At 45.0% G+C, this 16,114-nt stretch overlaps 1 protein-coding gene and 1 long non-coding RNA gene across 3 annotated transcripts in view; one reads left to right on the top strand and one right to left on the bottom strand.

Annotated features, from left to right (window-relative positions):
* The window catches only part of SWAP70 (switching B cell complex subunit SWAP70), a 55,510-nt gene extending 46,367 nt beyond the window's left edge, over positions 1 to 9,143 (bottom strand). Inside the window, exon 1 of one of the 2 annotated variants that reach the window (XM_050955092.1) lies at positions 9,046 to 9,143. In XM_050955092.1, the coding sequence (XP_050811049.1) occupies positions 9,046 to 9,051 (6 nt within the window). In that variant the 5' untranslated portion in view covers positions 9,052 to 9,143. Of the gene's footprint in view, positions 1 to 5,154; positions 5,526 to 9,045 lie in introns of those variants that run through there. The other variant, XM_050955093.1, reaches the window with a different exon arrangement.
* LOC127052031 (uncharacterized) overlaps positions 5,476 to 16,114 on the top strand; it is a 51,485-nt gene continuing 40,846 nt past the window's right edge. The window contains exon 1 of the long non-coding RNA XR_007774665.1: positions 5,476 to 5,635. This is a non-coding gene — a long non-coding RNA (uncharacterized LOC127052031). The remainder of the gene's footprint in view (positions 5,636 to 16,114) is intronic.

Genomic DNA, 16,114 nt, shown 5'->3' with positions numbered 1-16,114 from the left:
GATGCTTCTGAATCATATTTTTATTTTTAAAGTTGCTTTACTTGGCATTTATGTCTCTAACACAGCTCTGTCTGTGCTATTGCTCCAACTCCTAGAATTACTTAGCCCCTGATCCCACAAACCCTTATACGTGCTGAACTGCAAGCATAAGAGTGCCCGGTTCCCCAGAAAGGGAAGGAACACTCCAGCAACTTACTCAACAGATACTAACTGCCCCGTATAAAAGAATATTTCAGCCAAAATAATAATGGGACCATTAAGAGTAACAACCTTGCACTGCACAGGATATTGATAATTTCTTCAGTACTAGTTTCATCTTTTAGGAGAGGGTGGGATTGGGTTTTTTCTTTAAGAGTTTAAAACAGTTATGGAACTGTACAATTCCATTTACTAGCCTTGTACAGAGTCACTTCGAGATATTCTTGGACTGCTTCTCTGACATCTCCTAATGGACATCTTGCCATCAGCTCCAGCTCAACATGCTCCCACCCTCGGTCTCCTTTCTTAATCACTGACAATGCCAGCATCCTGGACATCACTCAGGCCCATAACCTGGGCATCATCTTCAATGCAGTTCTCCCTCTAGGTCCTCCCTTCAGATTCTTTCTGCATAACATCTCTAAGATACGGCCTTTCCTGTCCATACAGCTACAACTGTTGAGAGTTTGAACATCATCTTAAGTCTCAGTTACTGAAACATACTTTTCTTTGGCCTTGACAAATGCAATCTTGCCCTGCTCATATCCATTCAGAATGCTGCTGCAACCATGACTTTCTCCACTTTGACCACTCCCCCCTCTCTTTTAACCCCTAAGTTGGCTCCCCCTTCTCTATCAAACATAATCTATTTGTCTTCATATTCAAAGCTTTTCACAGCCTATGACCACCTTACCTATCATCTATCATTTACTATCAAAATGTCAACTCTCACCTTCAATCGGCCATGATGAGACAGCCTCCACTACCCACTTGTTAAATTTTCAAGCACTTTTGTGCTTTCTCCCAGGATGCATCTCATCCTTGGGAGAAGCGCTCCATAAACATTGACAAAACTAACTCATTATCTTCCTTCTAAGCACTCTGTGATGCCTACAAAACAACTGACAACAGTAAGGTCACTGCCTATCATATTGACCAAAAACGTCTCATGGTTTTCTTGTATTTTGGCATCAGTCTGTGTCTCCATCTGTTGTCTCTTAGATTACAATCTAACAAACTCTTTGAGGCAGGGTCTATCTTCCTTGTTCTGGTTTTGTACAGCACACAATGGTGTCTTGGTCCAGGTCTAGGGCTCTTAGGTACTATATTAATGCAAACAATATATTATAAAAAAATGTTTCAATATAGAGTATAATGCTGACAGTTTGGAGACTTGAGTTTAGAAGGGTATTCTGTACTGGTAGAGGTATGGCTACAGTGATGTTTCCAGTGCCAAGGGAGACCAAAATAAATAATGTAATTCATTCCAGTTAATATAATAAAGTAACAATTTCTCATTATAATGACTGACTACATACTGCTCACTTTTTCTAGATGAGCCACCTTTATCTTCTCTACTTGGATATTAAACTAAAGTTCTATAATTTACATCTCCCTCTCTCGTTTCTGCCCTGTTATCCTAACCCTGTATCACCCTGCAGATCAGCACACTGGCCAAAGTTTTCAAAAGTGACTAGAGACTTTGGTGGCCTCACTTTTTGGTCACACACTTTGACACACCTGAAAAAAAGCAAGATTTTCCAAGAGTGTCGGTCACCCCACCTTCTGAAAATCAGGCCCTATTAAGGAGTCAAGTCGAGGACACAAGAATTGAGATGCCCAAACCACTTCTGAAAATGTAGGCCGCAAGGAGCAAACAAAGAAGAACAGCAAAACTGTGAATAGTCAACAGTTAAATAAGTCCACCACCAAACAGAGAAAATTAGGAAGAAACACAAAAAAGTTTTCATATATTGTGTAAAAATGGGTTTGGCCTGCACAATCTCTAAGATTCCAATCTCTCAAACATACTACCACATTTAATGCTTACCGCTGTAAGCAGTCTTCTACAAATCCAATAGTAAGCATTTGCAATATTTGTCCAAAGGCTACAATAAACTTTTGGAAAGTATCTTTACTATTCACACCATCAAGACACACCATTTAAATAAAAAAAATTTAGAAACTGAAGAGTACAAAAAAGTGAAACCAACAGGAAGATTTAAAAATAGTGCAACATATGCTTGCATAGAGCTCATACTAAAAACACAGTAGTAAAATAAAGCTGTAATTGCTTCCACAAAAATTATACTGTAATTTTGCTATAGTGGCATTTGAAAGAGTGTGGTGCAATATATAAAAAAAACAAGAGCAATGTTCATGCTTAACGTGTAATTTATGAACAAACAAGCATCATAAATGTTTACAATTTTGGCTGATGTGTGTAAAAGAATGGGTTAATCAATATAACTGCAGAAATACTAGAAAATATTGGTCAAATAAATCAATGCACAATACTTTAAAATACAAAAGAGGGCTGATTTTGCTTAAATTAGTCAGTAGCACCCATATAGTGTGGCTATTCCTCATATCATCCCCACTCACTCTTAGGGTCTTTACCTGTTGGCTGTACAGATATCATACAAAGGAATTAAGTAATTAAGACAAAAGGGATAAGGGATATCTCACACAACTGCCTCTGTCCTGATGGGTCCCAGCTTTTCCCAGGGGCTTGACTCCTCTCCAAAATGATGCACAGGGGAAAGAAAGGACCCACGTACCTGTCTCTATCACTTTCTATTTCCGCTAAATTAAGACCAGCGCAGAAAGTAAATCCCTTTGGAATTGGGCCACATTCATTCTTATGCTTGTTTATTTTTAGGTTTGTACTGCCTTGAAAAAAATAAAAAGATGTCACTTTTGTGGAGCAAACAGACCAGCTGGGAAAAGAAATTAGAACTTGAGTTCTTCAGAAATGGTGGTGTAATCCACTTGCAATCAAAACAGCAGATCAGTGCTATGCTCCTATCATCTAGATCACTGTTTCCCAAACTTGGGACACCATTTGTGTAGGGAAAGCCCCAGGTGGGCCAGGCTGGTTTACCTGGCCCGTCCCCAGGTCCGGCCGCGGTTTGCTGCTCCAGGCCAATGGGAGCTGCTGGAAGCGGCGGTCAGCATGTCCCTCGGGCTATGCCGCTTCCAACAGCTCCCATTGGCCTGGAACAGCGAACTGCAGCCAGTGGGAGCCGCGCTTCCAGCAGCTCCCATTGGCCTGGAACAGTGAACTGCAGGCAGCGGGAGCCGCGATTGACCAGACCTGCGGACGCGGCAGGTAAACAAACCAGCCCAGCCTGCTAGGGGCTTTCCCTACACAAGCGGCATCCCAAGTTTGGGAAACAGTGATCTAGAGAACTACTAAAATTATAATTAAAAAAAAATTATTCCAGAAGTATTACAAATACCAAAAAGGTTTAGGAAAATCTTTTGTGTGGTTGAGGGGTAACACAGCAGAGAATTAAAGTTAACTTAAGCCACAGCAAACACATGGACACTAAAGGGAACTGTCAAAGCTGACCACCAACCATTTCTTTCATAAACCTCTTAAGCATCAACCTTTCCTCATACCCTCAAGGCAGAGTAATTACAGTAATGGGGAATAATTACTGCAAAACCTAACGAAATAGAGACTGCACAGGGCCCGCAAATCAAGAAATAACATAGCAGGGAGTGGTAGGGTGGCAGGAAAACAAACAAGATTTTTTTTTTTAAATGAGAGCCTTGATAAATTAGAACGTTTGTATCCCCAACCTACTCAAGCTGACTGTGGGTTTCCCACTGTACTAAGGACAGACAGTCTGTCCTTCAGAAGAGAGACAGTCCTCAAGTTTTCTCCAGTGACTACAGAGGTTAAAGTTGACCTGGTGATCAATACAATGATTTACTGTCTGAAATGCCAACAGGTGAAGAGTCCTATTTGAAATGTATATTTAGGCAGATTCTTTCCATTATTCCCAGCCCAAGATAGTCCTATGAAACATGGCCAGAATGGAATCAGATTCCACAAGCTGTGTGAGTTCTATTAAGAACACACATCACTTCAGAGCATAAGCTGGAAAAGAATCACACAGTTGGAGCCTCTTGACTATTTCTCCTGTTTACACTCAAGTAAGAGAGCGCTGTAAAACCTCATTCTCCCTTTAGCAGACTCTAAATTCCACTTGAATGGGGTCAATTCCTTTGTCTGGGACCTTGCATCTAGTCTACAAGAGAGCCATGTAGAAAAGGGTACTCAAGGCAAATGACTGGAGGGATGGGTTTGTGTTAGTGCACCTACAGGCCAGAAATCAAATAAGCTTCAGCACCCTTCCCCATGACAAGAGAACTGCTTTAACTTCAGGACCCACATGCACACATGTGTAACAACTCAAGACCCAGGGCACTGCATATCAGACTAGGGAACAGCACTGTGGATTACACAGCACTTCAAACAATCTGGAAAGGGCTCTACTCTACCCTTGTTTTGCCCAGTGAATATGATGGGAACTGATGGTTCACAGAGAAGATGGTGACATGAGGGGTAATATTCTGCACCAATAGCTTTATTCCCAGGGTCCCCAGTGACTTTACAAAGTTATATGGCGGCAAAGATGGACACCAAAGTGCTATCGCCAGGATAGACCAAGTGTGTGTCTGGACAGAAGGTTTCAAGACCCTCCCTGTGTTCAAAAGTCAGCCCCACCATTTTGGAGCCCTCCCAAGAGAGTGTCCGCTGTCCTAACTGGAGTATCCTGCAGTGCCACAATGGAGCCAAAGCACCAAGCCTCCCAGAGACAACTGTCCCAGGGCTTTGTGGGAGGCTCACAGGCTCCTGCTCTCCACCGCAATCCCTGTGAAGAGCAGGAACAAAAGACTGAGGCTGCTGATTTTGCTTCCCCAGCGGCGGTAACCCTGGGATGGTCACAAGGTGCTTCCTTCCTCTTGCTCTCTCTCGGCGGGGGGAGAGAGAAGGAAGGGATCACTGCCAGGAGGCCCCAGGGCAAGAGCCTGCAAAGCCCGTGTCTGCCCCGGGCCCGGGGCCTCTCGCCAGCAGCAGCCCTGCGCCCGGGGTGGGGCGGAGGACACTTGCCTCCCAGGCCCCAGCCCGGCTGATGCCCTCAGGCTCCCTCCCGCACTTGCCTTGAGCTGCGATTTGGAGACCTTGCCGCTCCGGTCCAGGTCCAGGGCGGTGAACGCGTGCCAGATGGTCTTGAGCAGCTCCTCTTTCAGCCCCACCATGGCCAGCCTGCCCCCAGGCTGCTGCGCCCCAGCCGCACGCTCCGCTAGCTCCAGCACCGCTGCGCTCCAGCCGCCTTGTCCCCTGCTGCAGCTCGCATCACCCCACCCCTCTCCGCCGCCGGCAGCCAACCAGGCGCGGGGCAGTAGGAAGTGACCGAGCCCTGGGCAGCCGCGGGCTGAGGATCGTGCGCGCCCCGCTCCACCTCTCACTGACCCCTCGCGTAAAGTAGCCCCGAGTTGGGCCAGCCCCTGCTGCCAGCGCCCCGCCCCCGGCAGCGGGCTGGAACCGGCCCCCAAAAGGCGAAATCCCGCCTAGCCCTGCTCACCTGCCCTCCGATCCCGAGCTTCCCCGCAGGGCCGCACTGGCAGGCTCAGCCCCACAGTAAGTATCACAGTGAAACGTGAGGCCCCGGTCCTGGCAACGCTCCCAGCCGGGGCTGAGCGCAGGTGAACTGTGCGGGGAGTGACGCTGTCCCGGGGCAGAAAGTGGCTGCAGGCTTAGGGCCTTGTTTTCTGTAATGTCTTTAAAACGAAGCATGTAGCCCCCAACTGCTTTACAGGGTCTAACACTGACCCCTCCTCGGGCACAAGTACCTGCGTTGCAAGTACTCTGCCTTGTCCCCTGGGACTGGTAGTAGGTGCCTTAGGGTATGTCTACACTACAGGATTATTCCAATTTTACATAAACCGGTTTTGTAAAACAGATTGTATAAAGTCGAGTGCACGCGGCCACACAAAGCACATTAATTCGGTGGTGTGCGTCCATGTACCGAGACTCGCGTCGATTTCTGGAGCGTTGCACTGTGGGTAGCTATCCTGTAGCTATCCCATAGTTCCCACAGTCTCCCCTGCCCATTGAAATTCTGGGTTGAGATCCCAATGCATGATGGTGCAAAAACAGTGTCGTGGGTGATTCTGGGTAAATGTTGTCACTCATTCCTTCCTCCGTGAAAGCAACGGCAGACAATCATTTCGCGCCCTTTTTCCTTGGATTGCCCTGGCAGATGCCATAGCATGGCAACCATGGAGCCCGTTTTGGCTTTTGTCACTGTCACCATATGTGTACCGGATGCCGCTGACAGAGGTGGTACTGTAGTGCTACACAGCAGCATTCATTTGCCTTTGCAAGATAGCAGAGACGGTGATCAGTTCTGTACTGTCTGCCGTGCCATTGTAAATTGGTGATGAGATGACAGTTATCAGTCGTTCTGTACTGTCTGTTACTGCTGTCATAGGTGCTCCTGGCTAACCTTTGCTGAGGTTGGCTGGCGGTGCAAAAATAAAAATGGGAATGGCTCCCCGGGTCATTCCCTCCTTTATGTTGTATCTAAAAATAGAGTCAGTCCTGCCTAGAATATGGGGCAAGTGTACTAGAGAACCAGTGTACCAGAGAGCACAGCTGCTCCCTGTCAGATCCTGCAGAAATGATGAGCTGTATGCCACTCTAGGGGGTGCCCCTGCAACAACCCCACCCGTTGCTTCACTCCTCCCCCAACCCTCCTGGGCTACCGTTGCAGGGTCCCCCCATTTGTGTGATGAAGTAATAAAGAATGCAGGAATAAGAAACACTGACTTTTTAGTGAGCTAAAATGTGGGGGAGGCAGCCTCCAGGCAGGACATTAAACGGTGGGGGGGAAGAGGAGCCCAGCATCCCACTGCTGTAATAGTTCAGGCAGTACAGAATCTTTTCTTTAGACATGAAAAGGGGGGTGCTGATGGAGCTCAGCCCCCAGTTGCTGTGATGAGGACGGTTACCAGCCGTTCTGTACCATCTGCCAGGAATGACTGGGAGTCATTCCTATTTTTACCCAGGCGCCCCCGGCCGACCTCACCTGAGGCCAGCCACGAGCGCTCACGGGATGGTGATGAAGACGGATATCAGTCATATTGTACCGTCTGCCATCAGGAAGGGGATACTGGTGTTCAGCGCTGCAGCACCCCGTCTACCAGCAGCATGCAGTAGACATAGGGTGACATTGAAAAAAGTCAAGAAACTATTTTTTTTCCCTTTTCTTTCACGGGGGGGGGGGGGTCGGGTGTAAATTGACGAGATATACCCTGAACCACCCCGGACAATGTGTTTGACCCTACAGGCATTGGGAGCTCAGAAAAGAATGTAAATATTTTTTGGGGACTGTGGGATAGCTGGAGTCCTCAGTCCCCCCTCCCTTCTTCCATGAGCATCCATTGGATTCTTTGGCTTTGCGTTATGCTTGTCAGACAGCACTGTGCTGTGCACTCTGTATCATAGCCTGGAGATTTTTTCAAATGCTTTGGCATTTCGTCTTCTGTAACGGAGCTCTGATAGAACAGATTTGTCTCCCCATACAGCGATCAGATCCAGTATCTCCCGTACAGTCCATGCTGGAGCTCTTTTTGGATTTGGGACTGCATCGCCACCCGTGCTGATCAGAGCTCCACGCTGGGAAAACAGGAAATGTAATTCAAAAGCTTGCGGGGCTTTTCCTCTCTACCTGGCCAGTGCATCCGAGTTCAGATCGCTTTCCAGAGCGGTCACAGTGGTGCACTGGGGGATACCGCCCAGAGGCCAATACCGTCGATTTGCAGCCACACTAACCCTAATCTGACATGGCAACACCGATTTCAGCGCTACTCCTCTTGTCGGGGAAGAGTACAGAAACCGGTTTTAAGAGCCCTTTATATCGATATAAAGGGCCTCGTTGTGTGGACGGGTGCAGGGTTAAATCGGTTTAACGCTACTAAAATCGGTTTAAACACATAGTGTAGACCAGGCCTTAGGGAGGTGTTCCAGTGTCCTCCATTCATGCCCTCTTCAGCACATACAAGCATGGATCCTGTCTGCATGCATATACCTGTATTTTAAAATGTTCTTTCTAGCTTACAGAAGACAGCACATTTTGAGGTTAAGAATTTAAAATTGCACAAGGCAACCCTGCCCCTGGCCGTTGCCTCAGAGATCCTCAGTTGGTCACTTAAGGTAAGGAGTCCCTTCTCCAGAGAAGGGAGTAAAGGAACTCATTATCCTTACTCACCTAGTCCACTTGCTCCAACAAAGCACCTGATCCAATATGTGTAACTGTTAGTAGGGGGGTAGGATTTTTTAAAAGAGTAAATTTAAGCATATGTGGAAGTGTTTTTAGGAGTAAGGCCTTCAAGCTAATAAGGGGAAATATAATAATTTTGGGGCCTGACTCTCAGGAATTTTTATATTTTTTTAAGTGTTTCCAATGGAATTTAAAAATAAATCATGATAATGTTAGCACCGGTGTCCCTCTAACAAAACTGATGAGCACCTAATGCTCTGTCTCAAATTGGCCTTATACAGATTTCAGTGCGTCTCCAACAGGCAACTCCCTCTCCTGAGTTACTATTTTAAAACAGCCCTGATGATTCCACATGTCTTTGTCTGACCTTTACATACGGACTATCTGTATAGGGCATGCAATTTTTGCTAGTCTCATGAGTGGTCATTGAAGATGGGCTTGAGTGGCATTTGAAATGAGATTGCAAATCAATGAGAAATATGGTGGCAGTTCCAGGCAGCTTTAGCAAAACAAGCTTTTGGATTGACAATAGTGATATTGTCTGAGGAAGCCAGTGGTAAATGGAGTATAAGGAGGGGACAGTAGGAAGAGACAAAGTCAGTGAGGGAGGCTGAAATAAATCCGTTGGTGGTTTTAAAATAAGGACATTTTTTACATGGATCCTGAAATAAACAAGAAGCCAATAGCATTGTTTCATGTTTACGTTTTTTGTTTTTTTTTTTTTTAAATGTCTGAGAAGGGAGAGGTAGCAGCATTCTGCACTTGCCGGCATCTGGAGAGACTGGATTTGCAGAGGCTAAAGAGAAGGGGGTTGCAATAATCCTGGCAGGAGGAAATGAAGGCATGGATGGAGATGAAGCTCTGTGGCAACAATGCAGTGTTGTTTGAGGGGATAATAGGCAGAACTGCAAACAAAGAAGGATGAGGCATGCTGAGAGTCTGGAATAATGCCAAGGTATAGACAGCTGAGAAAGTGTGAGTCAAAGAAGAAGGCAGAGGTTCTGTTTATTTTCTTCAAAGGAATAGGGGAAAGCATTATTATATAATTTCTGTGAACTCATTTATTATGTTTATCCATTTGTTACATTGTGGCTATGCATGAGTATATTTAAGGAAGCCTCTCTAATAGCACTTGGCCTCTGCCAAATATTTACACAATGAACCACTTTCTTTGCTGGAAATTAATGTACGCAGCTGAGAACATTCTCACAGAAATAAATAAACAACTTACAGAGATAGTGTATTTCACTCCAAAGGGTCTAAAACCACCTAATAAATTGAAACACAAACTGTAAATAGGGCTCATGCTATTGCTTTTCCCACAGCTAAAATGCAGCTACTTCTGGGGCAAAACAGACACTGAATCTTCTCCCACAAAGTCAGGGGAAAGATCTACAATGGGGGCAGTTTTGTTCTTGTAAAAAAGCTCATTGTACCAAAGAAATTGACTCCATGTCTTATAAAACAAGGTATGTGCGGATCACAGGGTGCTGGCAGGGGTGGCATTGCTGTGTGTAGCAATCTGCCAACACATCCAGAATGGACCCTGCTGACAAATTGACACAGGGTATCAAACCTCAAGCAAGTAGCCCTAACACTACCAGTTCTAATTTACTTCTGACAGATACTTGAGAAAGCCTGTCTCTTTTTTCATGCCAATAAAGTATAATTGAATTCGAAGATAGAAAAGATGTATGACATCTGTGTGCCCACCCCTTCCTGCGCAAGTGTGGCAAAGACATGAGACGTATCATTTCAAATTGAAAATGTACTTGATTTTTGACAAAAAGTAAGATGAACTGTTGTGAAATGTACATGCAATAAAAGAACAAAGCTGTAGAAGAATATGGTTTCTGTCCAATCTGATAGCAAGATATTTATGTCGATAATCCTGTCGACACCCACATAAAAAACAATTGGAGATGACAAAACTTGCACGACGTGCGGTACCATTATTTTTCCAGTGTAATCTGAGGGACCAATCCTAATGTAATTGAAGTTAATGGCAAAACTCCTATTGACTTTCATGGAGCAGGAGCAGGTTTTTCTTTCTTAAACTGATTTTAAAAAAGCATTAAACAATATGTAAACCAAAAAGAGACTGCCGCTGAAGTTTCATGTTGCCATCATTAGGCAAAACATGATATTCGTACTTGTTTTACTGATCATTTCACAAAGCTCAAAGTAATGTTCCCAGATTCAGTTTATACAAAAAGAATTTTCCAGTGAAAGAACAAAAGCTATGTGCATCATTAGTACAGATGAAAGCAATGTCACTAACGATACCAAGATCTGCATAATTAATCTGTATACTTTTTAGAAGGCAAGAGTTATAAGGTCCCTTCTGACCTTAAAGTCTATGAATGCTATATTCAGCAAGGTAAAAGAAATATCAGCCATAGGGTATATTTTCCTACTGGGCAGTTTAGTCTGTTATCAAAGCCAACAAATAATTTTTGGCTGGCTCGTGATACCAACAGTAGAACAAAATGAAAGGAGGAATATCACATCAAATCTGGATGAATATTGGACACAAATTGTCATAAATACTCACTTGAATTTAAAAGTGACCTTGGTTTATTTGTACGCATACCACTATTGTGTTGAATTCCTGCACCTATTCCAGTAACTGAGGATTAGAGAGACAAGGTGGGTGAGGGAATATATTTTATTGGACCAACTTCTGTTGATGAGAGAGACAAGCTTTTAAGCCATACAGAGCTTGTCTTCAGATTGAGGATCTCTCATAAAAATGCTCATTCAAACTAAAGGAAGCATGACCTTGAATATTCTCAACAGTGGCAAATTTCTTATGGGAGGTGACACTGCAGCTGGGAGGTGTAATTCCCAGCATGGTAAGACTTGCATGTGCTAACTCTAATCACAATGGAGAGCAAACTGTCAGAGTCCAGATCAGCAATGGACAAATTGTATGCAGGGCCATGAATGTAGGGCTGGGGCAGCGGGTTGGGGTGCGGGAGGGGGGTTGGTGTGCAGGATGGGGCTCAGGGAAGGGGTTAGGGTGTAGGAGGGGGCTTTGGGCAGGGAGTTGGGGTGCAGGAGGGAGTGTAGCAGGGCGCTCAAGGTAAGGGGGCAGGAGTCTCAGGGCAGGGGATTAGGGTACGGGAGCAGGAGGGGTTTGGGTGCGGGTCTGGCCCAGTACCGCTTACCTCGAGCGGCTCCAGGGTGGCAGCAGCACTCAGCAGGGCTAAGGCAGGCTCCCTGCCTGCCCTGGCCCCACGCCCCTCCTGGAAGTGGCCAGAATGTCCAGCAGTGGCTCCTGAGGGTGAGGTGGGGCAGGTGGCTCTGTCACGAGCTGCCCTCGCTTGCAGGTACCATCCCCAAAGCTCCCATTGGCCATGGTTCACCGTTCCTGGCCAGTGGGAGCTGCAGGGGGCAGTGCCTGCAGGTGAGGGCAGTGCACAGAGGCCTCTGGCTCCCCTCCCACAGGGGCCGCAGGGACTTGGTCCTGGCCGCTTCCAGGAGCAGCGCAGGGCTAAGGCAGGCATGGAGCTTGCCTTAGCCCTGCTGAGCTACAGGGCTGGCAATCCTGTGGGTGGGATTGAAAGCCCTGATGGGCCAGATCCATCCCATGGGCCGCAGTTTGCCCTCCCCTCGTCTAAATACACCATGTGGATTTGAAAAGAGAATTTTGTCCTTCAATAGCTTTGCAGTTTAAAAGCAAGGTACAGTTTAATGTTTTGCTGGGGGGGTTTTGTTTTTTGTTTTTAAACTAAATAGGAGATGCAATGGTCTCTCTCTTTATAACATGGTAAATGATCCAGGGGTTAATACCTTCAAAAAGCAATATAAAACATTTTTTGTTTGTTTGTTTGTTTGCAATACCTTTTTTTGCTTATTTTATCCAAGGTCTTGGAATCCACAAATTCTGGTGATTAGGCTCTGCCCCCAGGATGGATGGATCACTAGTGTGATTTTCTTTATGAATCTCAATAGGTGTTAACAGTAATGGTTAATTTAATTATGACAATTTCAATACCAACACTGTTAATTGCTGATACCAGAAGCCTCTAGTAACTAGATTGTAGTTAATGTATTTCTCCAGTGTAGCTGAGCACAGCTGTTCTACTTATTTAAACAGGAATCAAGCTGCAAATTTTGTATATGCAGATTGTCTACCGAAGTAATCTTAACTGGATTGCTGATAATGCACATAGGTAAATATGAGGTTTACAGTGCCATCAGCTAAAATAGGTTAGACTCCCACAGTGTGGATTTTATGAGGTTTTGTCAAAGATGACCCATGAGGAGCAGCCAAGCCAGGTCAATGAATAATCTAACAAATACATCTACTGAATTACTCTACTTCAGTATTACTGTCACACCTGGTATTAAAATATAAACATGGCTGTAAGTTATTGTGAACATAGCTCTGCTCTTGTGTTTCCGAATTTCCTCACCAGGATCTTATGCCCATTGCATTTCCCCTTCATCTAATCTGAATTTATAGTATTGTGCTATATGTTTCATTTGAAATGTGGGTTGCCTTGTCTAAATTAGACTGGAATCACCTCATGGCATGAACTTTATCTTTTTTCATGTTTTGCACAAAGGTGAGGTAATTTTTGGCATAGTATATGTAAAACAAACAATATAATAAAAAATGAAATAATAATAAAATCCCCAGAGAAAGTCAGTTTAGAGAAAATCTTTGCAGCCTGTGCCAAAATTTTGTATTGGCTTCTTTGTCCTTAACTATAACCTAAAGAGGCCCTGATCCAGCAAAGTATTTGAGTAAATCTTTAGCATTGAGAACATAAATAACCCCATTGAATGGGACTTCTCATATGATTACATTTAAGCCCATGTTTAAGTGCTTTGCTGAATTGGGCCATAGCATACTTAAGGTTTTGTCTGCACAAACTTGCACTGGTTTAACTAAAGGTGTATTTTTAAATCTATTTATTAAAACTGGTACAAGATTGCATCTGGATGCACTACTTTCAGGTTGAATGGTTTACTTCAATTATGTTGATCACTTTTTTATAGGATTGAACTAAGACACTCTTAAAATTAAATTAGTATGTCTTGACCCAATCTTGCACTAGTTTAATAAAATAAATTTAGCTAAAACAGTGTAGGTCTGTAGTAGAGAAAGTCTTTAGACATTTTCAAAAGAGGCCTCTAAAATTGCAAGGGCCCTTTTTGCATTTAAATATTTGTCACGCTAAAACCCCAATTTGTGAGCAAACAGATTAGGCCTGGTCTACACTACGCGTTTAAACCAATTTTAGCAGCGTTAAACCGATTTAACGCTATACCCATCCACACTATGAGGCCCTTTATATCGATATAAAGGGCTCTTTAAATTGGTTTCTGTACTCCTCCCCGACGAGAGGAGTAGCGCTAAAATCAGTATTACCATATCGGATTAGGGTTAGTGTGACTGCAAATCGACGGTATTGGCCTCCGGGCGGTATCCCACAGTGCACCACTGTGACTGTTCTGGACAGCAATCTCAACTCGGATGCAGTGGCCAGGTAAACAGGAAAAGCCCTGCGAAATTTTGATTTTCATTTCCTGTTTGCCCAGCGTGGAGCTCTGATCAGCACGGGTGGAATGCAGTCCCAAATCCCAAAAGAGCTCCAGCATGGACCATACAGGAGATACTGAATCTGATCGCTGTATGGGGAAACAAATCTCTTCTATCAAAGCTCCGTTACAGAAGACAAAATGCCAAAGCGTTTGAAAAAAAATCTACAGGCTACACAGTGCTGCGTGACAAGCGTAACGGGAAGCCAGAGACTCAAATGGACGCTCATGGAAGGAGGGAGGGGGTACTGAGGACTCCAGCTATCTCACAGTCCCTAGCAGTCTCCGAAAAGTATTTGCATTCTTGGCTGAGCTCCCAATGCCTGTAGGTTCAAACACATTGTCTGGCGTGGTTCAGGGAATAGCTCGTCAATTTACTCCCCCCCACCACGTGAAAGAAAAGGGAAAGAAATCGTTTCTTTACTTCTTTCAATGTCACCCTATGTCTACTGAATGCTGCTGGTAGACGCGATGCTGCAGCAGTGAAGAACAGTATCCGCTCCTCTCCCCTGCCCGGTGGCAGACAGTGCAGTAGGACTGGTAACCGTCGTCCTTATCAACCCGTGAGTGCTCTGGCTGGCTTCAGGTGAGGAATGATTCTCGGTCATTCCCAGTAGATGGTACAGAACGGCTGGTAACTGTCTTCATCATAGCCACTGGGGTCTGAGCTCCATCAGCCCCCTCCCTTTCCTGTGTAAAGGAAAGATTCTGTCCTGCCTGGACTGTCATAGCACGGGGAGGCTGCCTCCCCCTCATTTTATCTCACTAACAAGTCACTGTTTCTTATTCCTGCATTCTTTATAACTTCATGACACAAATGTGGGGGACACTGCCACTGTAGCCCAGGAAGGTTGGGGGAGAAGGGAAGCAATGGGTGGGGTTGTTGCAGGGGCATCCCCCCGTGAATGGCATGTAGCTCATCATTTCTGCAGGATCTGACACGGAGCAGCTGTGCTCTCTGATACACTGCTTCTCTAGTACACTTGCCCCATATTCTAGGCAGGACTGACTATTTTTAGAAACCATAAAGGAGGGATTGACTCGGGGAGTCATTCCCAGTTTTGCTTTTGCCCCCGCGGCCGATCTCAGCCAGGGGCACCCATGATAGCAGCAGACAGTACAGAAGGACAGATAACCGTCATCTCATTGCCAAATTACACTGGCAGCAGACGGTACAGAACGACTGGTAACTGTCTCTGCTATCATGCAAAAGCAAATGAATGCTGCTGTGTAGCGCTGGAGTATCGCCTCTGTCCATGGCATCCAATACACATACGGTGACTGTAAAAAAAAAAAAAAAAAAAAAAAAAGCTGAACTGGCTCCATGGTTGCCGTGCTATGGGAAAAAGGGCGCGAAATGATTGTCTGCCGTTGCTTTTCCGGAGGAAGGAATGACTGACGACATTTACCCAGAGCCACCCGCGACAATGATTTTTGCCTCATCAGCCACTGGGCTCTCAACCCAGAATTCTAAGGGGCGGGAGAGACTGCGGGAACTATGGGATAACTACGGAATAGCTACCCACGGTGCAACGCTCCGGAAATCGACGCTAGCCTCGGACCATGGAAGCACACCACCGAATTAATGTGCTTAGTGTGGCCGCGTGCACTTGACTTTATACAATCTGTTTTATAAAACTGGTTTATGTAAAATCAGAATTATCCTGTAGTGTACACATACCCTTACTTAGGTTTGGCTCATGCAAATTCAGTTTGAGTTCACTAATCTGTTTGGTGCACCCAAAAATCTAGATGTGAAAATTTTAGAGGTAAGATTGAAGCCCATTTGGCAATGTCTGTAAAGTTCCACATGCAAACAATTAAAAATAATAATTTTGGCCCACAAACTACTCTGCTGTTATAATGTTATGTATGTAGTAAGCTCTGTGACAGTTTCTGAGGAGTTTTTAAAAAATTGTGTTTATTCTGAACAAGATTGCTCATGGTGGTTAAAAATGGGACGGGGAGAGGGGCACAGGGAGGGAAAACTGGCTCATTGTCTCTTACAGTGAATCAGACTTTCAGGAGGAAGCTCTGACTAGACCCTGCTGAGCTCAGCCATAGGAGGTCACAATTACTTTGTTTTAGAAGCTTAATTACTCTTTGTTTAACCAAATAATAAATATTTGTGAGGCAGCTCCCTTTATTGGCATTGGCTGGTTAGATTGCCATCAAGGAAAGAATTCAGACACTCCAACAACTCAGAGTCCCAGACGGATATCACCCATACACAACCTTCTCAAACTCCTAACTGCCTCAGCTCTGCTTCCTCCTCTCTCCAC

The sequence above is a fragment of the Gopherus flavomarginatus genome, chromosome 5 (assembly GCF_025201925.1).
Source record: "Gopherus flavomarginatus isolate rGopFla2 chromosome 5, rGopFla2.mat.asm, whole genome shotgun sequence".
NCBI classification, from domain to species: domain Eukaryota; kingdom Metazoa; phylum Chordata; order Testudines; family Testudinidae; genus Gopherus; species Gopherus flavomarginatus.
This window is presented reverse-complemented; position numbering and strand designations above follow the sequence as displayed.